Here is a 26,493-nt window from a genome sequence, read left to right as displayed (position 1 = left end):
AGAGATATTTCGAAATTTGCATTTAAAATGGGAAATTTTAACCAGTTTTAATAAGTTTCAACTTAAATTATCTTAAACCCCAAATATACCTAAAGTTCTTTTTCAAGGGTTCTTCTTAACCGTAGTTTAAACTCTTTATTAACCTAGTTTAAGATTGGAAATGGTGTTTGACATATGTATGTACATATGTCTCTTAGATCCTTGTAAAAAGCAGAAAAATCTAGCTTATGTAGGAAATTCCTGTATTTTAAATTGAGAACTTTAACAAAAAAATTTGTATAAAAATTTATATTTTAAACTATTCGAAATTATTTCACATTTAAGCGGCTTAAATTGTGCTTAGATATAAGCAGAAAATGATCGATTCCCAGTTGTACAGTATCAGTATTTGCCAGTTCTATCGAATGTATTGAATGTTTAATACATAATTTATTTATGAATTGGTTAAGTTTTTTTTCTACATTTTGTTGTTCTTCCTTTTTTTTCCTGTTGTTGCATATTATTTTTCAATTTACAGAGAAAAACACACAAATTGTAATTTATTTGCCACAAATATTACTTTGTATATGTATGTATGTCGTTGTTTTTTTGTCATTGGTCATTGGAGTTCTTCTGTTATTTATCAATTTTAATTCAACACGTTTTTTGCCTTCACTCCTTTTTGTCCCCTGCCCCTTCTCCCTTTTAGTGCCTGCAGCTGTTGCGGTCGGGAGAAATTTTTCATGGTTTTTAACTCTCTTTGTTTGTTATTATATTATTATTTATATCAATTTTTTTTTTTTTGCCACAGCACCCTGGCATAATTTGCATATTAATGTCCCTGCATATTGGTCGCAATTGTTCGTGTTATTCATATGCAATGCATATTACCAGATTTAAACAAATATAAATGCCGAGAGAATAATAATAATAATCATTATATATAAATATAAATAAATGATGTGTGCAATTGCCTGATCTAAGGGATAAGTGGATGACAATAAATAAAAAGGATAAAAAAAAAAAAAACAAAAAAATTCCAAGAAAAAATCTCTGCAAAATAGTCTCCACGGATTTCAAATATAAATCATTGTGCATTTTATGCTTTGAGTTTTAAAATTAGCTTTCTATAATATTTTCATAATAATCATTCATTTAAGTTCCATAGAAGATATAAAAATGAAATAGAAATAAAGCTAATAACCTTTCAAACACTCTGTTTTTGACTTAAAATTGTTAAAGTTTGATACACAAGTTTTATACACCCTTCTAAGAGATCAATAAATTTAGACAAAATCACTACCTCAGCCCATTTAGCCAAAAAATATATCTAGATATTAAAGCAGTTCAGCAAACTCTTTTTCCTTACCAAAAACGAAAATCTAAAAAAAAAAGCCAACTAAATTGCCAACGAAACTAATTTGATAGAGAGGGAAAAAAGCAAAACCTGATTGAAAACTGGTTAACAAAAAATAAAAAAAAGTAATCAATAGAAACACCGCAGCCAAATTTTTATTGAGTCATTAACCAACAAATGTATTCGGCATTTGATAGATGAAAGATAATGGTACGAAAAGGTAAATCATATAATATTCATTTATCATTCTTACACACTTCAATAGATAGTTTTGCGTTTTTTAAGATTAAAGATATTTTAACCTGTTTCACACCATTCGATAAGCCCAAAAAGTGTTTCGACGAGTTGAAAATATTTTGTTTAGCAATTTTTGTCGAGCATTTTCTTAAGCTTGCATTGCATGTTAGTACATGACCAGCAAAACATTTTCTAATAGTTCACGTTCTCCAAGGATTGAAGGATAAAAGTTCACGTGCCGACAACAACAACATCAACAACAACAACAAAAGCAACAAGAAACATCCAAGAAGGCAAAGTATTTTGTAGTTTGGTCCGCTTTGGCTAAGCACTTGCCGGCGAAACGTGAGACGATTAAGAGTAAAACTCCTCCCATGTTGTCCCATGTCCTCTTTCCCTTCTTCCTTCTCTGTTGCCATGTTTGGCAAGCCAAATAGTTGTCCTGTCCAGAAGTCAATTGAGTGTCCAACCATATTTAATACAAATTTAAACCATAAATTTTGGCCCAACAAAAAAAATGTCAACTATAAATTTACGCCAATAGAATTTGTGGTTACCCATACGATGGTATATATCTAAATATTTTAGAAAGTACAAATTTATATATGTATTTTATATAGATCAGTTGCAAACTGCTATATTAAAAGATTTGTTATACTTAGAGAACAAAGATTTACAAGCTAATAAATAAATTAAAACTTTTGGCCAAATTGATGATTTGAACTCCAATCCGCAATAGGTTAGAAAATGTTAGAGTATTCAGACATTTTATACCAAATATAATTTCTAAGGGTATATTTACTTTGTCATGCTAAATTTAGTTTTTAGAATCAATCGCTTTTTCTCTCTTGCTTGTTTGTTGTTATTGATTTAAATGAAATTAATTGCATTTCGTTTCCAACAAACACACTCCAAAATAAATTTACAGTCACAGCCAAAAAAATCGAGAGTTATTGCCTCTTTCTCATTGTTGACTCAGCCGGTTTGACAGATGTTTTTCCAAAGAAAAAGAAAAATCGACCATCTCCACTAAATTTCATCTCCTCTTCTATTTTTAACTATGCCCATGCCTGCTGTTGCGGCCAGAAAGATCATTGACTGTGAGAATGACTTCATTAGGAGCGGCATTCCCTTGTCGCATAACTCTAAAAACTGAGTCACAGGTAGAAAGAGTGATGGAACGAAAGAAAGAAGAGAGAAGGAGAGAGAGAAAGGAAGAGGGAGCGAGCATAATCTCAGCTGGTCCACGCAGAGTGCAAATAAGTAAACGGCATATGGAAACCCAGTGACATAATTTCATTCAAGTGCCCCCAACCCTTCCAGTGGCAACTGCAAACCCAAGCTTTGTTGCAAGATAACTTTTATTTTATCGTCAAGTACACTGAGAGAAAAGAAAACTGACATTGAAAGATAATTATTTACATTGGAATTAAAGTTCAAACAAATATTTTGTAATAAATATCAAGAAAAAACAGATTTGAAGAGTATTTTTAGATTTAGTTAAAGTAAATAAACAATCGTACTTAGTTTCTAATTAAAAGGTTTAAACTGTAATTAGCGAACTTTTCTATTCGAAACTTTTTGTTAGTGTAAAAAAAGTGCTTCAAGTTTCTTGTTCTTTTCCCCTCACTGCCCTTTTCCTTGTTACTTAACATTAATGGGACAGTTTCCAGTAACTGTGTGAAGGAGGAGTATATGTATGTGTGTGTGTGTGTCAAAAGCCGTTAATGTTCGAGGCGGCAGGCACATCGGCATGTGTTCCAGTTTTCTCTTTGATCCAACCTCTTTGCTGTACTCGCTGGCTGCCTGGCTGGCTGCCTGTGCGATATAGTAGGATACTGGATGATGAGCCAACTCAATGGGGTGAGGGAGGGACAACAGAGGAGCTCACTGAACAACGGATTAAAAGCGGTGCGAGCCCAGCCCAAAGCATGTTAGGTGTCCACTGAAAAGTTTTTGCTCCTGAAACAAAATTGAATTTCAATCCTGACACCTGACATCGTATTAATAATGTTAGTTCACTCTCCTTGGCTACCACCCTGCGCCTCTGATGTGGGCCCCCAAGTTGTGTATGGCCATCATTAAAAGTCTTTTTAAACTAAAGTTTTGAGAGGCAAAAAAATCACGTTCCACCAAAGCCGACAAACAAAGAGAAAAAGAGAAAAAAAGGGGGAAAAAATTGATAAAATAAAAAAACTATATTATAAGCGGATGTTTCCAATGATTAGGCAAAGTTTTGTAAAAGGGAAGCCAGAGAATCATATCGCATCGGGTAAAGAACGTTTGACCAGATTGAATTTCAATTACAATTGCAATTGCATTAAATGGCTCTAGTTATTTGCATTTCATTTAATTATTCATTAACTAAATGCTAAATGCAATTCCACCCACTCTTATCTGGACAGAACAATTGCAAAATTTTACTTATTATTAAATAATTTGCAAGCTTTTTGTGTATGGAAAATCTACAAACATAATTAAATTTAATGAAATTTTCATTTATATCTAATTGACTTAAGAGAGCTAGGGAATCGCTGTCTCTTTCTCTCTGTCTTAGATGTCATATAGATATGCCTTAAATATTATGTATGTATGTAGATATTTGCCATCTCATTCTATTGCACTTAAGTGCTTATTTTGTAGCATCATTTGGCATGCTAAATTAAGCACACTCTAACTCTCTTTATACCCATCACCTTGTCTCCTCTCTCCACTGCCATAAAGGTAACGGAGGATGGAGCGAGAGATGTCGGAAAATAGACTAAAAGAGATGCGAAATGGTTTACCGTTTACGGCTGCACCAAATGGACATAAGCACCAGGCCACAAAAACGTGCACACATGTTCGCTTACTCACATTCTCTCCATATACATATGAGAGAGTGTGTGTGTGTGTTTCTCATCAAAATGAAGTTGCTCCCCTGTTTTTCTCACACTCACACGCATACAACCAAAAAATGAAACAGTTACCGCATTTGTTGCGTTTTTGTTGCCTGCTTTTCGGGTTCAGACAACCATATAAATGGATGAGCCACAGGACCGGATTAATGCTAAATTAAATATGAAAATCTAACCAGATCAAAACTAATGTTCGAATCAAGTATTTTATATTGAATTGTAAATCAAACTATTTAATAGATAGAAACCCAACAAACTCTAAAACTCATTCATAGCAACTATTGTTATTGCGACTATTATGACAACTAAACTAAACTTGAACCTGTTCCATACAAATTTTCCTTAAGAATCCATGAAATTCTGAATAGATAGTGTTTAGAGTAGGCAGAAAAGCCAAAGTTTTAATAAACTGAACGTTTGGACCATAACTTAACTTTGTTAAATGACAAATTGCAGGTTTCTTCTTACTCACAAGCAGCAGTTAGTCAACGAGGTAATGAATCTAAAGTAAAAGGATAAGAAGACAAGACTTAGACTTCCGGTCGATAATTAAAGGTTCTTACAAAGGTCAATTGTTGTGCGGCGATTGGCGGGAATAATTAACCGAAATATAAAGTAGAAACTGCGTTTAGTTGCTGTGCTTTCCTTATTGGTATTGCTCATGAAGGGCCCAAAAAAATGTTTCAATTTCGAAACACATTTGTTTTGTCACTTATATCAGCTTACAAGATTGGCAAGCTTTATCATTATTTAGGTAGAAAATTTGTGTTTGAAAGCAAACCCTGACAGGAATAACTCACCTCACTAAAGTCATTTGTGAATGGTTATTAAACTAAAAAGTGAAATTCTTTTCTACACAATTTGACATATATGTATATTGAAATGTATGAATATAGATAGTTTTAGTTGTTTAGTACTTAAGAACAATTGAATTTGACTTAACAGATCAATTTTAGTATCACCGCTTATTTCTTTAAACCGCCCCTGTTTCTAGCTGTTTCTTCATACACTCTTCGAACGTCTCTGTTGCCCTCTGGTTTTTTGCTTTTTATGAGCCACTGCCACAACTGTTTTTTTGTTTTTGTTTTTGCATTTTCTGCAACAAAATGAACTTGCAGCAGCCATAAAATGAACCTAAATAGACGACGGAGTTGCAAAAATGTTGAAATCAACTGAAACTTTAAAGCGTTATTTGTGATTCTGCAGCAACAGTCTTTAATTATTTGTAGAGAAACAAACATATGTACATATGTAGACATTCAAACAGACATACAGACATACAATAGAGGAAAACCACGTCGGCTGTCAGACGTCTAGACAGTTTTCGAGTGCTTTTAAATGCTGACATTGTCCTACACACACGCTAAGAAGAACAGCAACGCATCCTGCATCCTAGCTGAAAAGAAGAAGCTCATATCGTCGTCATAGCTCATAATTAGCAAAAACAGAAAATATGGGGAAATTTTTGCATACAACTTACATACATGTGTAGATATTATGAAGCAACTAAGGGAATGTTTGCTGTTCCCACGCTTGCTGCTCCTTCGAACCTATATCAGAACTCTAACAAAGCTGTTTGTGGCATCTATGGGTAGGTGGTAGGTAGATTCATGACATTTCAAAGGCTCAAACTGAAAGGCAAAACAACACCCAAAGTCCTTTTACCTGTAACTGACATTTGTTACTCTCTGCCTTTAGGCGCAAGACGATGCCAAAGACGACGACGACGACATTTACCTTACCATATGTCGTTTTACTTCTTCCGATCCTTACCCCAGAACATTTTTGATTCGATAATAACGTTTTTGAAAATGACATTTTTCGTCCCTTGAGAGACGAGAAGAGTAGAGTTTGGTGGAGAAATTGATTTGACTTGGCCCCATGGTCTTGGTCCTGGACTGTCATCGTAAAAACTCACGCATATTTATGAAGCGCATAAAAATTATTGACATATATGAGAATGAGGGGAGTCATAAATGCTTATTCCCCTTCATCATATAAGCACTGCGACCTAATAAAAATCAAAAAATAAAATAAAACGAAAGGAAAATAACCCCAAAAAAAAAAATATATATATAAAAAGAATGAAAATCTAAAGAAAATTGCAAACGAGAACGAGACATAAAAAGTCAAAGGTCGTAAATGCAATTTGATTTTGATTGGACTTGGATTAAAAGCAAATAAAGTTGCCTAAGTTCCCTGAGTCGTTGTGGATTGAATGATGGCGAAAATATGTTTATAACCATCAAAAGATTTTCTTACCTGAAATGCCAAAAAACGCGAGAATATTACTAAAAAAAAAAAAATCTAATAAAAAGCACAAAGTCACCCTCAAAAGAGTTGAGAAGTTTCTTTTTTTGTAATGCCTTTTATCATTTTTCATAAGTGCATTTCGATTTTTATGTTTTATATTTTTTTAAGCTAGTACACAATCAAAATGTTTGAGTAGTTATCCTTTTAAAATGCTTATAAACAATATAGGAAATATATTTTAATTCCAAGCACTTTAATCATATGTATTCTCACTTCTACTTATAATCTAAAACCCTTTGAGAAGTTTGAATACTATAGTAATTGTACTTACAAAACATGAACTACTTATGTAACTGTAGTACAAATGTTGAGCTCTTTAACTAGTCTTAATAATAGTATTCAATTGGCTTCTCGTTGGCCAAAAATTGTCTTCCTTAAAACGAAAAGCAAATAAATTCATAAATTTATGATAATATTTTTATGACCCAATCGCCTCCCCCCACAAAGAAAAAGAAAGGCCTGCCCCAAAGCAAATATGTTTCTTCTTGTATTATTATTAGGGCCAATACACACACACACATACAAAGGCAGAACGGCAATTGCAAAAATAAGTTAACAGTCGATTGCCAGAGACATAAATATATCCTTTAATACCAATATGTAGATGCTACACAATAAACATTTATAGTTGGGCATAAAAATTGACTTAAGTTCCGAATGGCGTCTATATACAATTACCAGACAAAATACGCATAAATCTAGCTTGATTTTCATTTTCACTATTTACACTTGAACTTTAAATTTAAAGTACAAGGAAATACCTAACAAAAAAAAAAAAAAAAAAGAACTAAACAATAAAAAAGAAAAACTTTTGAGAAAGAAAAAAAAAAAGTAAAGAAAGAAGTCTGAAATGGCAGCAGCACAATAAAAATATGTACAATAACATTTCAAGCGTACACAAGTCGACTTCCGGTTTGGCAAGGACATTCACCACCCGGACCATTTGCCTCCGCTGCCGTATCCCAAAATATTGTAAGCAAAAAATGTATGCAGAGGCACACACAAACACACACACTAGCTCATATGCATATGTAGTACTCTCTATAGGTTGTAGTTGTTGTTTCCCGTTGGCAAACAAAAGACGCAGTTTGATTTTTTTTGTTTCCTCCTCTCAATTTTATACACTTTTCTTGAATAGGGTACATGGAGTTTGTCAGTCTATTAGATAATAATGAAGACGAACTTAAGTTTAGTTTCGCTTAAGTACATACGTTGATATGTTAAGCTTGATGTGATATACATACATACATACATAGATTCCTTAAACGTTTTTAATCAGCTGGTTTAGTTGAACTTCTGTTTATATAATCAGTCCCGTATTTGCATCCGAATCATTTCTATTAATCTGTAATAAGTTGAGAACAATTCGAAGTTTTAGTTTATAATTTCGTTCAAAGCATTAATTTACAATAATTATTCTTAGCATACATTCCATTAATGGATGAACTCTTGACAACTTTTTGAATTTTTCAAAGTAATCTTTCCAAAGTGGTCTAGTTTTATTGTGATTTGAATGCTTGACACTTTGACTATTTAATTAACTAGTCTCTCAACTTGCCAACTTGACTCTATTTTTGGTTTATAGAGTATGAAAACTTCGTTCGATTTGAAGTTATAAAGACCCTTTCATACTTTTTGTTTGTTTGTTTGTTTGGCGCAGCAGCTACTTTTGGACTTGGTAAAGTCCAGTCACAATTTTCCTCTGCGTATGTGAGTGTTTGTGTGTGTGTGTGTGTATGTGCTTTTACTTGAAATCGGAAATCAAAAATAGCTACATTTTGTGAGCCTGAAAATTGCGAAGGAGGAGAGAGCTGTGAGCAAAGAGAATGCTAGGGAGGGGGAAATGGCGCCAGTAAGTATTTACATTTTCTCTCCCATTCTTTCATTGTGTTTTTGTTGTTGTTGTTGTTGTTGGTGCTGTGTGATGATAGGTCGGTTGTTTGGTTTGCCTTTTGTTCAGCTTTTGGGGTTTTCCTTTTGTTTAACATTGATCTGTTCTGCATTTTGCATTTTTGGGATTTGTTGAAAGGTTTCTTTGTCGGTCGGTGGTGGCTTATAGAAAAGCAACCAGAGATGAGAACAAGAATTGGCATAAAAAAAATAAACTGAGATTGTTATTCAATTGAGTTGGAAATACCTCAGTATCAATATTCAAGGAGTTATGACTTAAATGGATTAACTCAGTAAATACAAAATCTCACAATGCAATTATAATTGGTTATTCTGGTCTAGTAGATAGTGCATTTAAAAATTAGATCATTAAATTAGTATCTAATAAAGTTACTTTAATAATTTCACACTCATAATAAGCATAATGAAAGCAATTGAAATTTAAGTAATTACTTAAGCAGACAATGGCAGTTCTTATTAAAGTTATTCAGCTAGTTTAGTTTCCCTCTTTCTAACGACATTTGACACTTGTGCTGTCGAAGGCATTTTGACCCCAGTCCAAAGGAATTGTCAGAATTAATTGCTGGCCAAACAAAAGGAAGCAGTGAATGATATTGAAAGCAGACAAAAATGAGTGACAGGCCTATTAATTGATAATGTCTAAGCGTATGAATTTCCGCCGAAAGTTCATGTGTGTGTGGTCTGTGGTCCTCCACTCAAAGTAAATATAAATTAGTTTAATTAAAGAAATGCATGGGCTCAGCATTTTGGCACTCAAACCAAACTAAACCACAAAATAGACAACTAAACTCAAAGTGCAGACAGAGAGACGTCAATAGGAAAATTAACATAACATCATTAATTAATGATTGATTAAGTATATGATATGGTTTGAGGCCGTTTCGTACTTTAAAATGATTAAAGCGGAAAAGTTTAACTTCTGTCCTGAAATAATAAGGTTGAAAGGTCGTTTATATCTTTGAAACTAAAGGACTCTTTATCGTTTAGCTAATTTCACTCCTCTTTCATCTTCTGATGAAATTTAACATGTTTTTTTTTTTTCGTTTGAGACAGATGGTATAAAAAGGCACTAGTGAAATGGTAAAGAAATTGTCATATAAAGTTACACATAGACCACTCAGAGATGCATCTCCAGTTCCAGTGACCCTACCACCATCCCCTCACCCCCTAACCCCCTGTTTTTCCTTGTCTAGCCAAAAGTAAAAAGTAAATAAACAACATTTAAGCAAATGTCCAAGCGCCAAAGCGGACATGACCGATAGATAGTGCAGAGTTTGTGCAAGGAATGTCAAAATGTCATTTGATTGAAATGGGATATCTCTACACTGTTGGGTTCTTTGTGTGTGACCCATTCTCCCCATCTCTCTCTCTTTTACTCTCCCTCTCTCTCTTTTTCTAAGAACCTTGTTGACAGCTAACTTAAATATTTGACCAGCAAAAAAAAAAGTTACTTGGTATTTATATAACAAACATTTTCCTTCTCTCTGATTTTTCCAGATCATGTGCGGGAATTCACTTGCGGCAAATTATATTATCGTACTTTTCATATGAATGAGGAGCGGGATTCTCTTTATGTTGGCGCCATGTAAGTGCAATTTACTCATAAAAATCATCTCTGATTCTAATTCTAATTGCTAATCCTCTTTTTTTTTTCATCTTTCTCATATTACAGGGATCGCGTATTCCGTTTGAATTTGCAAAACATCTCCTCATCCTATTGTGATGTAAGTATCAATAAATTAAGTGCAACAAGTTTTTTTTTCCCATTTTTTTGTTGATTTTACTTACTTACTGGACTAGCCATTTCAATTCCCCAGAAAACCACAAATCCGTTATGCTTTTAGCCGGTAACTGAAAAAAACAAAGGAACAAAAACAAAAAAGTATCTACAACTTTTACGTTGAGGCCGCCCCATTGCGGTATATTGTTAAAAATTCATTAGACAGCAGCCGAGAGAACTGGAGAACTAGTGAACCCATCTATCCATCCATCCATCCACCACTGTTACACGTATCTCTCTGTGTGCTCAGCTAGGTGGGTGGGGCTAGCTACTGGTTGGGTGGGTTGTACAGTTGCCAAATTGCCTAGGTCTCAATTAGAAGATAAACATTGCAATGATTCGGCGGGCAGAAAATGGGACCGTGATACCTATAACTCTAGATATGTCACTCTCTCTCTATCTCTCTGTCCAAAGAAGCAATTAACGCTATCACAATGGAGGAGTGGACTTCATTCTTAAATATTGTTCAAAAAGAAGTTACATGAATACAAAACGAAAGAAAGAAACTGTAACCAATAGGTTGTAGTGTTACGTTAAGTAAATGAACAAATGATTATTGTAGTTAGCAACTGAGGAATTCAGAAACTTGAACAACTAAACAACTTGAACAATTTAGTTGAAATAGTGAGCAATTGAAGAACTGAGCAGAGAAGAAAAGAACAACTGTACACCATTAAAAAGTAATAATGTTGTAAACTTTAGAAGCGGCCCTCGTTAACGTATAATATGACCTGGGTAAGCGGCTCTTAAGCTGCTGCTAATATTTTGTTGTGTTGTATGTTTTTGTTTTGTTTTTTTGGGTTTAGTTGTTCCTGTTTTTGTTTCTGCGTCATCCAAACTAACATCACCAAACGGAACGGCACAGAAAACCAAGCAGCCTTTTAGGCGCTGTGGCACTTCGCAGTACATTTTTTGCAGCCACAAATCTTTAATTCCCCAAGCGGTGACAAACGAATGGACTAAAAGCCAGCGAGTCAGCGAGAGAACGGAAGGGAATAGTTGTTTTGAGCCGAAAAAAAAAAAACACATATTTAATATGCACTCCTCAAGGGGCAGATGCGAAGCCCTTTTTAGAGACCACCCAACATATACGAGTTATCACCTTGTTGTGGCTCTACTTACGCAGAACCTTCTCACAAGCAATTCGATTATAAATATCGTATATGGATGTGCCTACTAAAGATAAACTTGTTGAGGCTGTTTATGAATTTATGAGACTTGCACAAAAGTTTTTTGTTTTATGACTGGCAAGGAGGAGGAGGAGGCCAAGTGGGGTAAAGGGATGTTCTCGCATCTCACCTGCCCGCCCCATGGCTGTTCTCTGCTCTGGTTCTGGCTCTTGGTCACAGACCAAACATAAAACTCTAAGAGGTCATGTTTCTCGTTTCGTAGCCGCAAAAACGTTGCCCATTTTATGTCAATATATTTTATGAGTGTATGTGTGCAGGTGTTGGTGTGCGTGTGTGTGTGTAAGAGAGAGCCTGGGGCATCATTTGGTATGTGTGCCTATTGCCAAGGTGTGAGGCGGTTGGTGGCGGCGGCGGCGGCGGCTGCTTTATGCGCCAAATGCAAATTTGACTAAATAATACATGATTTTGGTTTTATATGCCAAAGGCAGAAGGAAAAACCTCACCAGAGGGAGTCAAAGAGGGTTGCCTCGGTGCGTGCCCCGCGCTTCTGTATGTGTGTGTGAGTGTGTATATGTTAGCTCGTAACATTACGTGATTTATAAATCAATTTGCTTGAAAGCCTGTGCCTCGTCTTGGGCTCTGCTTTCTGGGTTTTGGCGCCCTTGCTTCTTCTCTATGGTGTAGTTTATGCCACTAGAAGCAGTCAGGCATCCCACAAATGTATTAACATTAAAATTTATATATATATATATAACTATACTATATATGCGGCAAGCATAAGATGATGTTCGCGCGTCTTGCAACCAACGAATGCCTCACAAAGTCCGTCTCTCTCTCACTCTCTCTCAGTCACCATATATGACATTCAATTGCAATTTGCAATTTTGTATAGTAAATTGAATTGGCCGCGGCAACGACCCAGCACGTATGTGCGAGATTTATAAAATGATTTTACTTTTGCTTTAACTCCACTCTGTATATATCTACCACATCTCTTCCTCTCTATGCCCCTCTATATGTATATTTATTTATATATGTATAAATATCTTTTTTCTTTCTGCTTACAGCGCGATGTCATCAATTTGGAGCCAACACGCGACGATGTGGTCAGCTGTGTATCCAAGGGAAAGAGTCAGGTGAGTTATACATACAGACCCAAACAGATTGATACATAATATACGAGACATTTACCTATATGCCAGATACTATGTATCAATGTGTGCCACAAACGGGATTTTAACTTTCATTTATTACCAAAAAGAAAAAATATATATAAACATGTATGTTGCAGAGATTTAAAGTAATGCAAAGTAATGAAACTCTTTGTTAGTAGTTCTTAAATTCAAAAGAAATTAATGTAGATGTGTGTATTTATCGATTTGGTACTAAACAGCATTTGATAAATAAGAGATTGTTAGTCTAAATTTAGGTTTTGCCGAGTTGGCCTAGTTGACCATATTCCTCTGTCCAGGTTTTGAACATAATGATCTCAATAACTGTATTTACAATTACGTTAAAAGGTTTCTTAGTTTGAAAAACTTGAATAATGATTAAGTTTTCTTGTCTACAAATCACGCACGACGTCAAAATCTCATACAATTTCATAATAATATGAAGTATGAATAAGAAATGATCTCCACAAATAGTTATCTTTGTACATAAAATGATCCTTATACCCATATAGACATATGGGATTCACCTAGAGGCCACAGTTAACAACTCCACCGTAGTAGAGTCATGCGAGCTTAATAACTCTGTATTACACAAAAGTCTAAATATAAACTTCTTAAAGTTTAAGATTTAAAGACAGATTTGGTTCTTGAACCAAATGCCATGAAAGTTACTCTGCTCTGCTTATAGACTACAGACAACACCTAAGAAGTCCAGAAGCGACTTGATAGAGAACTTACTTTTAGGTCTTTATTCAAACAAAATGGTCCCCAAACAATTCACCTGTAAACGTAATATGCATAAATATTATAAAACGTGCTCAGTTGCAGTTCATTTAGTCCTTAGATGACAAAATGCCAACCTATATTCATTATGAGTAGATACATTTATTGGAATAAAGAAAGATTTGGGTAAATTGTACAATTACCTTGTCATATGGTCTAAAGGAGCTGTTGCTCCATATACTGATGGAGAACTCGTAGATTTTTCCATAGTTTTTATAGCCTCTCATGCTTGTAATGTCATGACAAATCCTTTTGCCTTCTCTGCTTGCCCTTCGCTTCGTACTTATTCTTACACTTATTCCCTGCTTTCTTTTCATTTCTAAAAATCTTTTTCAATTTATTTTGTGGCTTTTTCAATTTGTCGTGTCACTTCCGCGAACTACACGCACAACTACAAGTGCTACAGATGTATCTTCCATTCTGTTGAGCTCCATCGATACATGTGTTGAGCACAAGTGAGACTCAATAAGGGGGAGGAGGAGGATAGGAGTATGTATTGAAAAGTCTTCATAATGCTGCTGCCTGCTGTCGGGTGTTTGGGTGTGTTGCCATTGCTGGATGTAATTTTACAGGCAATACTCTTACATTTGCCATTGTTACACAGACACACACACACTCACATTACATTACATTGTTGCCAATTGATTTAGCTTGCTGACTGCAATTCTGATTTATTTTCAATTGCAGCAGCAGTAGCATCTGGTGTATTTTGGCCTCGACACAAATACCAAAATGTGTCGTCCTTTCTTTTGACTGCTCTACTCTCCTGACACACACACACACACACATATACCATTTATTTCCATCTTAAGCATTCATTATGATTATTTTCATCTTTTTTTCAGGTCTTTGATTGCAAGAACCATGTGCGTGTCATTCAATCGATGGAGCAAGGCGATAGGCTTTATGTTTGTGGTACAAATGCACATAATCCCAAGGATTATGTTATCTATGTAAGTAGAGAAGAAGATGAAAGAGGTCCAAGGACGAAACTACACATATAGTGCTTGACTCTCTAGATTGCAATCAGTATTTGCAGTTGACACAACACACCCACACACACACACACACAAACACGCATATGTATATGTATTACAAGTATGCGTTACATTGCGTTTTTCCCCCACCACTCTCCCCTTTTTTGTTAGTGTGAAAATAGTCATTAAAATGCTGAAGCAGGTGCAAACAACAGCAACTTTTTCTCACCATACAAAATGGCAACAAACAATCGTTGCAAAAATTCTATAGATGCCACCACACAAACACACACACACACAAGGCAAACGCACTGAAAAGAGATATATATTTATGTGAGGTAAAATGTAGAGCGTTATTGTGCCAATTTTATGTATGTAACTACACTTTGTGGGAAAAGAAAGCATCTCATTGCACTCCATTGAAATCAAAGTCTATTTCTCTCAAAGAAAGACCAAAAGATATTGCCTAGAATCTATATTAACATATCTGCCTTCTTTATTCTTCCAATTAGTCCAACTTGACCCACTTGCCGCGTTCAGAGTATGTTATTGGTGTGGGTTTGGGCATTGCCAAATGTCCCTATGATCCTTTGGACAACTCCACGGCTATCTATGTGGAAAACGGTAACCCAGGAGATTTGCCGGGATTGGTAAGTAGATAAAGACCAAAGAAGAAAAACAAATTTTCCTTCACTTTGTCTTCTTTTTTTTGTAGTATTCGGGAACTAATGCTGAATTTACGAAAGCCGATACCGTGATTTTCCGTACCGATTTATACAATACATCGGCAAAGCGTTTGGAATACAAGTTCAAGAGAACACTGAAATATGATTCCAAATGGTTGGACAGTAAGTATCAGAGGAAACCATACTGAATCTTTTAGTTAATTAATTGAATTTCATCTTTTTGTTTACCTTTTTCTTTATGCAGAACCAAATTTCGTTGGGTCTTTCGATATCGGTGAATATGTATATTTCTTTTTCCGTGAAACGGCTGTCGAGTATATAAATTGTGGCAAAGCTGTCTATTCACGTATTGCACGCGTCTGCAAGAAGGATGTGGGTGGCAAAAATCTTTTGGCCCACAATTGGGCCACCTATTTGAAGGCTCGTTTGAATTGCAGCATCTCTGGCGAATTCCCCTTCTATTTCAATGAGATACAATCGGTCTATCAGCTGCCCACGGACAAGACTCGTTTCTATGCCACATTTACAACAAGTACAAATGGTTTGATTGGATCAGCCGTATGCAGTTTTCACATTAACGAGATACAAGCGGCATTCAATGGTGAGTCAATGGGAAAAAAATTGAAATAAGAAAAACGGATAAACAGCCAGAGATTGGAAAATGCAACTGTCAACGGGCAATGGGAACCAGCTGACGTGCAATTTTCTCTCTCAACTTAAGTCCCTCAAGTGCTGCAAAAAAGTAATGCAAAAAAGAATGCAAATGGCGAATGCAAGTTATTGGCAAAAATTTTATTTGCAAGCGACGACATTTGTTTTATCTCTCTACAGTATCTATCTCTCACTCACTCGCTCTCTGTCCCTGTGAATTTGAATCTGATAATACCATTTCCCCTTTTATTTTTAAGTCATGGACGTACGCAAGCCACTTTACCTCTTGAGAGAGAGAATTAAAAGGCAATTAAAGTTAATCCTTTTCAGATATTTTGAGATAATCTAACAATTACTCATGTAATACGAGAATTGTAGAATAAAATCAAATCATTTTGCGCCCTTTTGAGCTACGCCCCTGTCTCTATTTTCCGGAATGGACAGTTAACAGTTTTTTGCTATAAATCCTCTATATAGGTGAAGGTATGGCTTTGCTTTGCTCTCACGTTGAGTGTTTTGTAATTTTCAAAGAGAGTTTCTCCCATCCCCTTCTCGCCTGGATAGAGAAGATACTATATACGTACATATATGTAGGTATATATAAATCGTATTAGAAAATCCATTTGAATGGATTATTGTGTGGCTCTCTGCATTGCTCACCGTGCGTGTGTGCCACCTGACACCTTCGGCTTTTGCCAGTAAGGGGATTCCTTTTGCTGCTCTCCGTTTATATACATTTTTATACCCTTGCAAAAAGGGTATATTAATTTTGGTCAGAAGTGTGCAACGCATAGAACGAAGCATCTCCGACCATACAAAGTATATATATTCTTGATCAGCACGACGAGACGAGTTCAACTAGCCATGTCCGTCCGTCCGTCCGTCCGTCCGTCCGTCCGTCCGTCCGTCCGTCTGGATCAACGCAAACTCCTCCTAGACCGTAAGAGCTACAGAGCTGAAATTTTGCACGTAGGCTTGTATATACTGCAGGCGTTGTATATCTCGGATTCAGCCGGATCGGACCACTATATCATATAGCTCCCATACAAACCCCAAAGTCACGAACAGTGACTTTTCTCAATAACTTCGTTATTTTCTGAGCTATTGTCGTGAAACTTAATATTAGAGAGTTTACTACGCCTATAAGCGACTATGCCAAATTTGATCAAGATCGGGTGACTATATAATATTGCTCCCATACAAACGGCCAAGTCACGAACAGTGACTTTCTCAATACCTTCGTTATTTTCTGAGCTATTGTCGTGAAACTTAATATTAGAGAGTTTACTACGCCTATAAGCGACTATGCCAAATTTGATCAAGATCAGGTGACTATATCATATAGCTCCCATAGTAACGATTGGTCGAAAACAGTGACTTTTGCAAATAACTTCGTTACTTTTAACGCGATTGCTTTTAAATTAAACATTTCTTAATTTAATATATATGTTAATGACTGTGCCGAATTTGATAAAGATCGGGTGACTATATCATATAGCTCCCATAGGAACGATCGGTGGAAAACAGTGACTTTGATCAATATCTTCGTTATTTCCTATGATTGTAGGCCTTTCTTTCTCAAGCTTAAGCCTTTTTAGATAAAACGTTCTTCCACATTGATGGCTAATAGGTAAGGATAGAGTTACCAAAAAAGTTGCAAGGGTATACAAACTTTGACGCGGTCGAAGTTAGCCCCGGCCCTCTGGTTTTTTTTTTGCTTTCCTCGTATTTTAATGCAAAATTTTGTATGTGTGTTTTTTTCGTTTTGTTTATCTTGCCTTTAGGTAAATTTAAGGAACAATCCTCCTCAAATTCCGCCTGGTTACCTGTGCTCAACTCTCGTGTGCCTGATCCACGACCGGGTACATGTGTCAATGATACCTCAAATCTGCCGGATACTGTTTTGAATTTCATACGCTCTCATCCACTTATGGACAAAGCTGTAAATCATGAACACAACAATCCAGTCTATTATAAAAGGGATTTGGTATTCACCAAGCTCGTTGTTGACAAGTAAGTTAAAACAATTTCAACATTCAAATATGAACAAGTATATATATGGGCAAATATATATTGTGGACAATCTTTTTTATTGGTACTGTGGGTTTTAATATACTCTTTTTTTGACGAGTTTCTCAAGGATGAATGATTGAAACATTTTCTAAGGGTAAAGTGAAGGGATATAGATTCAAATAATACGTTCTTAATGGGAAAGATTTCGAAGAGTAAAATAGTTAACTTTATAGATGAATTTCAGGCAAAAAACAATTATAATGATAAACAAAAAATATATAACTTTGGAAAACTATTTAAGTTAGAGTACATAAACTTCGTTTTAGTTTGGTCTTTGCCAATTTTTATTTCACTGTTCCTCTTTTGTTTGGCTCAATGAAATATTCACACGTAGATATTGTTGATTTTAAACATTTCTGGTTGAATATTGATATTTACATTTGGTTTACCTTTTGTTTGATTGTCGGTGTGTGTGTGTGCGAGTGTGTGTGGGTGGTAAGCTTAAGTAAATACTTGAATTTCAATTTGGATTTGGAATATTTAATATAAAAGTTAACTCGTAATATTTATTGATATATTTTCCCTCAATTTATTTTACCGCTTTTTTTGTTTTGCTCTACTAGAATCAAAATTGATATATTGAATCAGGAATATATAGTATATTATGTGGGCACCAACTTGGGACGCATATATAAAATTGTTCAATATTATCGAAATGGTGAATCATTGTCCAAGTTGCTGGACATTTTTGAAGTGGCACCGAATGAGGCCATTCAGGTCATGGAAATCAGTCAGACACGTAAATCCCTATACATTGGCACCGATCATCGCATTAAACAAATCGATTTGGCCATGTGCAATCGTCGTTATGACAATTGCTTCCGTTGTGTCCGTGATCCATACTGTGGTTGGGACAAGGAGGCCAATACGTGCCGTCCCTATGAGCTCGATTTGTTGCAGGTGAGTGAAAGGGAGAGGGAAAAGTAGAGTGTGTGTCCTTTAAATCTCTTGTTGTTGCAGGATGTGGCCAACGAGACAAGCGACATATGTGATTCAAGTGTCCTAAAGAAGAAAATTGTGGTCACCTACGGACAGAGTGTCCATTTGGGATGTTTTGTCAAGATACCCGAAGTATTGAAAAATGAGCAAGTCACTTGGTATCATCACTCCAAGGACAAAGGACGGTAAGTCTATTCCTACTTTCAACTTGCTTTAGTTCGATCGTTAATTAAACCCTCTTTTAGTTATGAAATCAAATACTCACCGATTAAGTATATCGAAACTACTGAACGAGGATTGGTTGTCGTATCGGTGAATGAGGCGGATGGCGGACGCTATGATTGCCATTTGGGTGGTTCCCTGCTCTGTAGCTATAACATCACTGTGGATGCTCATAGGTGAGTCTTTTCAACACCAACTAACAGATCTCCTCATGCTTATATACCATGACTCTTCCTCATTTTAGATGCACTCCACCAAACAAAAGCAATGACTATCAGAAAATCTATTCGGATTGGTGTCATGAATTCGAGAAATACAAAACAGCCATGAAATCCTGGGAGAAAAAGCAAGCGGTAAGTTAGAGGCAGCAAAACGCTAACGATTAGTTATTAATTCAGACACAAAACAACTGTATAGTTAGACACCTGTCATAATATTGTGTGTAGGTTTACGTGTGGCTAAGTGTAATTATTTTAATAGTCGTCAAATCAAATTGACGTTAGGTAGTTAAGTTGTCATTATTCACAACACTCAAGTGACCCAAATACTGGCTTAATTGCCTCAAGCCAGGCCAAGTTACTGGCCTGGTGGTGGTCGAAGTGTTGCAATAATTAAAATGCAATTACATATATTGATATCAAAATAGAAGTAATTCTCCTTTATTCCTGTTAAGAATATGCAACTCTTAGGGAAAGAATTTTAAATTAACCATCATAAAAGTCATTCATATTGCCATTAAAACAGTTTTAAATAAAAGAATTTGTTTGCTAACAACTTCTGCAATGTTTATCTTTAGGTTAAAGGTATGAAGCAAGTATTTTAGTTCAAAAGTTTAGTTTTTAAAAGATTTGATCAATCAATTAGAGAGCCAACCATGATTTGTGGTGACTTTTCGCATTTTAAACAGTTTTTAAAGTGTCCTCTTGAAAAAAACGATCCTTGCAAGAAACTCAGTACTAGGACACTAAACTGACTGACTTGTTGAACTTAAAACACTTTTCTATGACCTCGAAATGATTATATTTTTTCCCCAATCTTTATTTCTTTACAGCAATGTTCGACTCGTCAAAATTTTAGCAGCAATCAGCATCCAAATGATATATTCCGCAAAACTAATGTCTGATATCATAAAGCAGAGAATTTCAATCACATCATCATCAACAGCAGCAGCCACGGCAGCCACGGCAGCGGCAGCAATAAAAGCAGCATCGGCAGCATGCAGCACGTCCATTAACTTTTTGATAATACAACAAAACACAAAAGGATAAACTAAAAGTAAAAGCAAGCAATAGCACAACAACAATTCACTTTAAACTCGAAACGCAACAAAACCAATATATGAAGACTTTTTACTCTTTGCTTCAAATCAACTTCCTAAATACAACAAATAGTTTTAAACAAGCCAATAAACAATTATAAGCATTTATTAGTATGCATTTATGCGATAAAAACATAAAAACAAAAACGAAATCAAATCAAATGAGAATGAATATATCCCAAAACATTAAACAAAGACACGCCCGAAAACATAGCTAGCTAACAAAACATTTCTTACAAAATCTTCTCATATTCATATCCTCTCGAATCGTTATAATATGCATACATATAGTATATAGTTATACATACAACATACATCAAAGCAAACTGAACAATTTTGTATATCATATCGTAAAGAAACTACTTCAAGTATTATAAATGCAGTGTGTGTAAAATTCAAATCACCATATTGGAAACAACAGATGCAATGTGATGTTAAGTTTTTTATATAATCCACATAATTCCCATAAATCAAGACAAGACAAGAAAGTATAAGACATATTGTACACACTCTCCGATCCAATCCCAACTGAATCAAAATCGTTTAAGCAATACTCTTCTATTTATAAAACAAAAACGAAACAAAAACAAAATGCATTTAATTCAATATTTTAATTTGATATCACTTAAATGATTTCTATTTCTCTTGCCAAGGCATTTTGACTATGTTCTTAGATTGCACAACTAAATTTACGTTTATATAGATATATATGTATCTATATACACATATATATTTGTATATTTGTGAGTGTATTTGTGTATGTTTTGACTGTACTTAAGGTATTTTCGAATTTCTTTTAGTTACTAAGCATTTAGTTGTAAACGAAGAAGTAAAATAAAAAAAATCTACATTTTAATAAAACAAAATATGAAATATATATATTTTAAAGCATTTTTTTTTTCTTTCAAACTACAAAATTGTGAGTGTGTTTGTGTCGTTTAGGATAACGCTTCCGGCTGCAGCATTTCACATTTCAAAGGTCTTTGAAGTTGACCCGAAAAGGTGTTCAAGCATGTTAAGAGAGGGCATCCTGGAAGCATATCGAAGTTTGCATACCCTTTTTACTAGCTTGTTTGTTTTGTTGGTTTTTTGTCCCTTTCAACCAATTATTTGTTTTCTGTAGCATACTTATTTGGAGCATTTGCGACTCGGAGGCATGTTATAAAATTCTATGTCCTGTATAGCTAAAAATCTTGCCAATCTTTGATTCCTAGAAGACAAACTCGTTTCGATCTGGAGGCCATGTATTCACAGGAAGCGATTTCGACAGTTCATATTCTTTGGAGCTTGCATGATTAAAACCATTTATCTGTTTTCAAGGATTTTGAATGCCCATTCAAAAATATTCTTTGACATTTGTAAGGGGATTCTACACAAATAAAGCCACAAAGAAACAAAAAGCTATTAGGAGCGGATCTAGGGATGTAAAATGGCTAAACTTTGCTTTCTAAAGTATGCAAAAAACATTCAAAGAATTCGATTTTCTATTGCGACGATTAACTTCTGGTCCTGGAAAGTCCTTAAATAGCTAGATAAAGCCCACCATTTTGAAAAAAACATCACAGAGAAATTGTTTTTGCTGGTTTTAGAGGTAAGCAAATATTTTTGAGTTAAAGACTCGATTTGTATTCGTTTTAACCAACTTGGTAATCAAATAAAACCCTTTGAAACAAAACAATATAATAATCAGAAGAAAGAAACCCCAAAAATGCAAAAACAATTTTGCCTAAGGTCAATGCTTGGCCAATAAATGAGCCGAGCTTATCTTTTCCCAACCAGCCACCTTGCATAATTCCAAACGAGCGCGCAAAGACAAATGTTCACAACTATCTACTTATACTTTGAACTATTTCAACTTGAGCAAATATTTTATCAGTCTTGCATTTGTACAGAGGCAGGAGCATGGATATCCCTTTTTGATATGCTCTAGAATAGAAATAGGACTATTGCCTACACCACTGTCGGACGACATTTATGACTGTCTGAGGCAGAAAACGTTAGACCAATGCTGACACATTTCCACTGTACCCGTGTCCATTTGGTCAGGACTATTGGAGTGTGTGTTTGTGTATCTTCCCAAAAGTATGGCTGGCGGGCAAAAGTTTGTGTCGTTCTGTCGTGTCCTGTGTGTGTGTGTGTGTTATCATCATCATCCTGTGAGCTCAGGTCAAGCGCAAAGGTGAGAAATAAGCAAACATTTTCAATTTGTGTTCTATGTTCTTGCACATTTGCATAACAGACGAAACTTTCGTTTAAATACAAATTGCATTTTCTCGAAATTATTGCAAAGGGAGAGACACAGAGAGAGAGAGAGAGAGAGAGAGTGAGAGATAAGCTTTAGTCATATTTTCAATTATAGATAGACTCACGATTTAATTTCAATTAAAAATCAACGTTTTTATGTTTAAATTAAAAGACGAATTGTTTCCATTCCGCAAAAGTTATTCCTTCTCGTCCAATCTTAATTAGCCTTGAATCACTGGTTTGGAAAATTAATTGTCGTTGGACGACGACTAATTAAAAATTCATATGGATAAGCTGCTTACAAAAGAAAATTGAATTTTCATAATTTTCAGTCATCTTTTCCTATTTTTGTTTTTTCGTTTTTTTGTTTAGTCAAACTAGGCTGTGACTTTTCTCATTCTGTTTTTAAGTTTCAAAGTGTTAAGGTATAAAATGAATAATATCATTTTATTAGAGAATGTCGTACGGAGCAGTAACAGACTCTAAAAATTAAAAATAAAAAACAAAAAAAAACTTTATTCCAAATCTACAAAAATACACAAGTGTAACAAAATTTTTACGTGTAGTTCACCAAAATTTTTTCGTACAAAAACATCTTTCTTTAATTACAACTTTTTTATAGTATTTTCTACCGCAAAAAAAAAAAAAAAAAAAAAAATCCAAAAAAAAGGAAAAACAGGAAAAAAACAAAAAAAAAAAAACACAAAATTTGGAAAAATATGCCTTCGTTTCGCCAACTAAATTTATTACGTAAAGCGCATCGTTTCTTTGTCCTTGAGCGGCGTTGCTTCCAGACATCGACGGTGGCTCTTGAGGCCAACTATGGAACCAAATGCGATAACACCAAGGGCGTGGTTGTAGGCGTCTACTCCAAGGAGGGTGATAAACCGGTCAAGACAACGGAGAATGCAGTTACACTGGACGACGCGGTCGGTGGCAAAGTAATGGCACTAATCAAGGAGCGCGGAATGGACGGAACAGTGGGCAAGGGTATCCTATTTAGCGGCCTTGAAGGTGAATTTCAATCTGTAGCCGTTGTGGGAGTGGGAGCTTCAGGAGCCGGCTATTGTGAGGTTGAGGAGCTGGATCAGGGTATGGAGAATGTGCGGATTGCCGCCGGCACAGGAGCCCGTGCCCTCCAGCTTCAAAACATCCAGGATGTGTATGTCGATGGCATGGACTATCCAGAACAGGCAGCCGAGGGAGCTGCCTTGGCTGTGTGGCGTTGCAATGTGAACAAACGGAAGAAGGATCGTACGCCCACGCCCAAATTGCATTTGTATGGCAAGGGCGACAACGATGCCTGGATCCGTGGTTTGTTCAAGGCAGAATCGCAGAATCTAGCCAGACGTTTGACGGATGCGCCATCCAATCATATGACACCTTCAATTTTCGCCCAGGCAGCTGTAGATGCCCTTTGCCCCTGCGGTGTGTCCGTAGAAGTGCGTTCCATGGACTGGATTGAGGATATGAATTTGAACTCCTTTCTCATGGTGGCCAAGGGATCTTGTGAGCCGCCCATTATATTAGAGTGCAGTTATTGCGGCACCGCTCCCGAGGATAAGCCAGTCCTGTTGCTGGGCCAAGGTTTGACCTTCCACAGTGGTGGCTTGTGTCTAAAGCCAAAGACTGGAATGGATGAATACCGTGGCGCCATGGCTGGTGCCGCCGTGTGTGTGGGCGTGTTGAGGGCTGCTTCAGCATTGTCCCTGCCCATAAATATCACCGCCGTGATGCCTCTCTGTGAGCATATGCCCTCGGGCATGGCTGTGAAATGTGGCGACGTTGTCACCCTACTAAATGGCGTGACCATGGGCATTAAGAATGTCGGCAAGTCTCCAGTGCTGATGCTAGCCGATCCTCTTCTGTATGCCCAGACAACTTTCAAGCCCAAACTGATCGTTGACATCGGAACAGTTGCCCAGGGTGTGCGCCATGGCCTTGGCGGTGGTGCCAGCGGTCTTTGGTCTACTTCGAAATTCGTTACCGAAAATTTCATGAAAGCCGGCGGCGTCACTGGCGATCGTGTTTGGCGTTTCCCCCTCTTCCGCTATTACAAAGAGATCGTTACATCGAACACCAACTATGATCTGAGTAATACTGGCCGGGGACCCGCCTCATCATGTCTAGCAGCGGCCATCTTGTCCACCCTAGTCCCGTGTGTGGACTGGGCCCATTTGGATATACGTGGTACGGGCATGTTAACCAAATACAATCCTTTGCCCTATTTGCTCAGAGATTGTATGACTGGCAGACCAACACGCACTGTCATTCAGTTCTTGTACCAAATAGCCTGCAACCAAGGCTAAGAATCGTGATCAGCAGCAGCAGCAGCTCAAACTTTTTGGGCGAATGTTAATGGAAAACCTATGGATCGATGTCGCCTTTTCAATGGTATTTATTATGGGTGTTCTTTGACTTGGCTTGGTAGACGATAAATGAAGTAACATGTAACACGTTCAAACTGGATCGGGATGCAGGGTAACCAAAAAAAAATTATAATAATAAAAAAAACCCACACGAGCAATCCACACATCAATTTGATTGGGGGGAATTTAAGAATGAGTTATTCGCAATTTATAGAATCAAATCTCTTGCACAGGTGTTCGCGTCATGAAGCGCACATAAGTATGCTACACAAATAGGCAATTTGCTTTCTGAACGGCAGTGAAGACCGTGAAACTGATTTTACACATTTGATTGACTAGGCCAGCTGTGTGAGTGTGTTTGAGCCTTAAATTGCCTTCAATCCATCAAAGGGCGACATTTTCCTTTGATGTTAACGTTGTCAGGTGTGATTATTTAGCACAAATAAATATATTTACAATTTCGAGACAAAAATAACTTTGAAGTCCAATCAAATTGGATTCAATAAATAAGCATGTACATACATACATACATATAAATTTAGATATGCATAGATTATAATATTTATATGTTAGATATACAAGTCACAGGTGCAGCAGCATGTAAATGGCAATGGAATTGGCTAATTACAAATATTCGGTATCACAAAATGGGCAAAAGGCAAATGGCAACAACTCAATATTGAATTGGTGCCTTTGGTTGTACGGTCTGACATGAGTTTTGGCTAAGCTAAAGCTTACATACATACAAATGCCAACCTGGTGGAATCTTATTGTGTACATCAGTGTGTGTGTGTGTGTGTGTGTACAAGACATGTGCTACATGCTGCATGCGGCAGCAGTCGAGTTTAATCTTGCCTTCAAATGTCAAATTACCTAAGGACCTCAAGCTCAAAAGGATTTGGCATGTGTGCAATGCATACAATGCGTGTACTCAACGAAATATTAAGACAAAAACTAAAGGAGTTAGTACTTGGAGTTAGTTAGCATCTAATATCTCAAGTCTACTACATAAAGCTTGTAAATAGTTAGCATCTGTATTTTCTTAAGCAATAAAACTAACTTACGGTAGGTATTTTCTTTCAGTGTATTGTTTGTAGTAAGTTTTATTTATTTAATGACCTCAAGACCTTAGACAAACAGTAACTACTGTGCTTCTGTGTTTGTACATCTATAAGCATGTGTGTGTGCGTGTGTGTGTATAGAGTGGAAATTCATTTCCAACATTGATTAATTAATGCTAATTTACGAAAATTCCATTTGCCCATTAGCCACAGAGAGACAAAGACAGAAACAGAGAGAGAGAGAGACCAACCTGAGGCTCGAATTGGCTTAGCCTTAGCTTAGATTGGTCCTAAGAGAGATTTTGTTTGTGTATGTTTTGTGTTTAGATTTAATTTGGGTTTTTCCTATTCCCAATAAAGGACAAATGCAAAATCAAATTAAAAAAAAAAAAAA

The 26,493-nt window shown here is 36.1% G+C and overlaps 1 protein-coding gene and 1 pseudogene across 4 annotated transcripts in view; both read left to right on the top strand.

Moving 5' to 3' along the window:
* The window catches only part of Sema2a (Semaphorin 2a), a 123,587-nt gene extending 102,921 nt beyond the window's left edge, over nucleotides 1-20,666 (top strand). For all 4 annotated transcript variants that reach the window (XM_068288875.1, XM_068288876.1, XM_068288877.1 and 1 more), the window contains exons 3-15: nucleotides 10,192-10,279; nucleotides 10,367-10,418; nucleotides 12,672-12,740; nucleotides 14,405-14,512; nucleotides 15,049-15,186; nucleotides 15,252-15,384; nucleotides 15,467-15,823; nucleotides 17,658-17,886; nucleotides 18,510-18,846; nucleotides 18,907-19,070; nucleotides 19,131-19,283; nucleotides 19,352-19,460; nucleotides 20,159-20,666. In XM_068288875.1, the coding sequence (XP_068144976.1) occupies nucleotides 10,192-10,279; nucleotides 10,367-10,418; nucleotides 12,672-12,740; nucleotides 14,405-14,512; nucleotides 15,049-15,186; nucleotides 15,252-15,384; nucleotides 15,467-15,823; nucleotides 17,658-17,886; nucleotides 18,510-18,846; nucleotides 18,907-19,070; nucleotides 19,131-19,283; nucleotides 19,352-19,460; nucleotides 20,159-20,230 (2,009 nt within the window). In that variant the 3' untranslated portion in view covers nucleotides 20,231-20,666. The remainder of the gene's footprint in view (nucleotides 1-10,191; nucleotides 10,280-10,366; nucleotides 10,419-12,671; nucleotides 12,741-14,404; nucleotides 14,513-15,048; nucleotides 15,187-15,251; nucleotides 15,385-15,466; nucleotides 15,824-17,657; nucleotides 17,887-18,509; nucleotides 18,847-18,906; nucleotides 19,071-19,130; nucleotides 19,284-19,351; nucleotides 19,461-20,158) is intronic.
* Nucleotides 20,667-23,123: 2,457 nt separating this feature from the next.
* Nucleotides 23,124-25,196, top strand: LOC137577782 (cytosol aminopeptidase pseudogene; annotated as a pseudogene).
* The last annotated feature ends 1,297 nt before the right edge of the window (nucleotides 25,197-26,493 follow it).

The sequence above is a fragment of the Drosophila tropicalis genome, unplaced genomic scaffold, assembly GCF_018151085.1.
Source record: "Drosophila tropicalis isolate 14030-0801.00 unplaced genomic scaffold, ASM1815108v1 contig_593, whole genome shotgun sequence".
NCBI lineage: Eukaryota > Metazoa > Arthropoda > Insecta > Diptera > Drosophilidae > Drosophila > Drosophila tropicalis.
The sequence above is the reverse complement of the archived record's forward strand: the minus strand, read 5'-3'. Positions and strand labels throughout refer to the sequence as shown.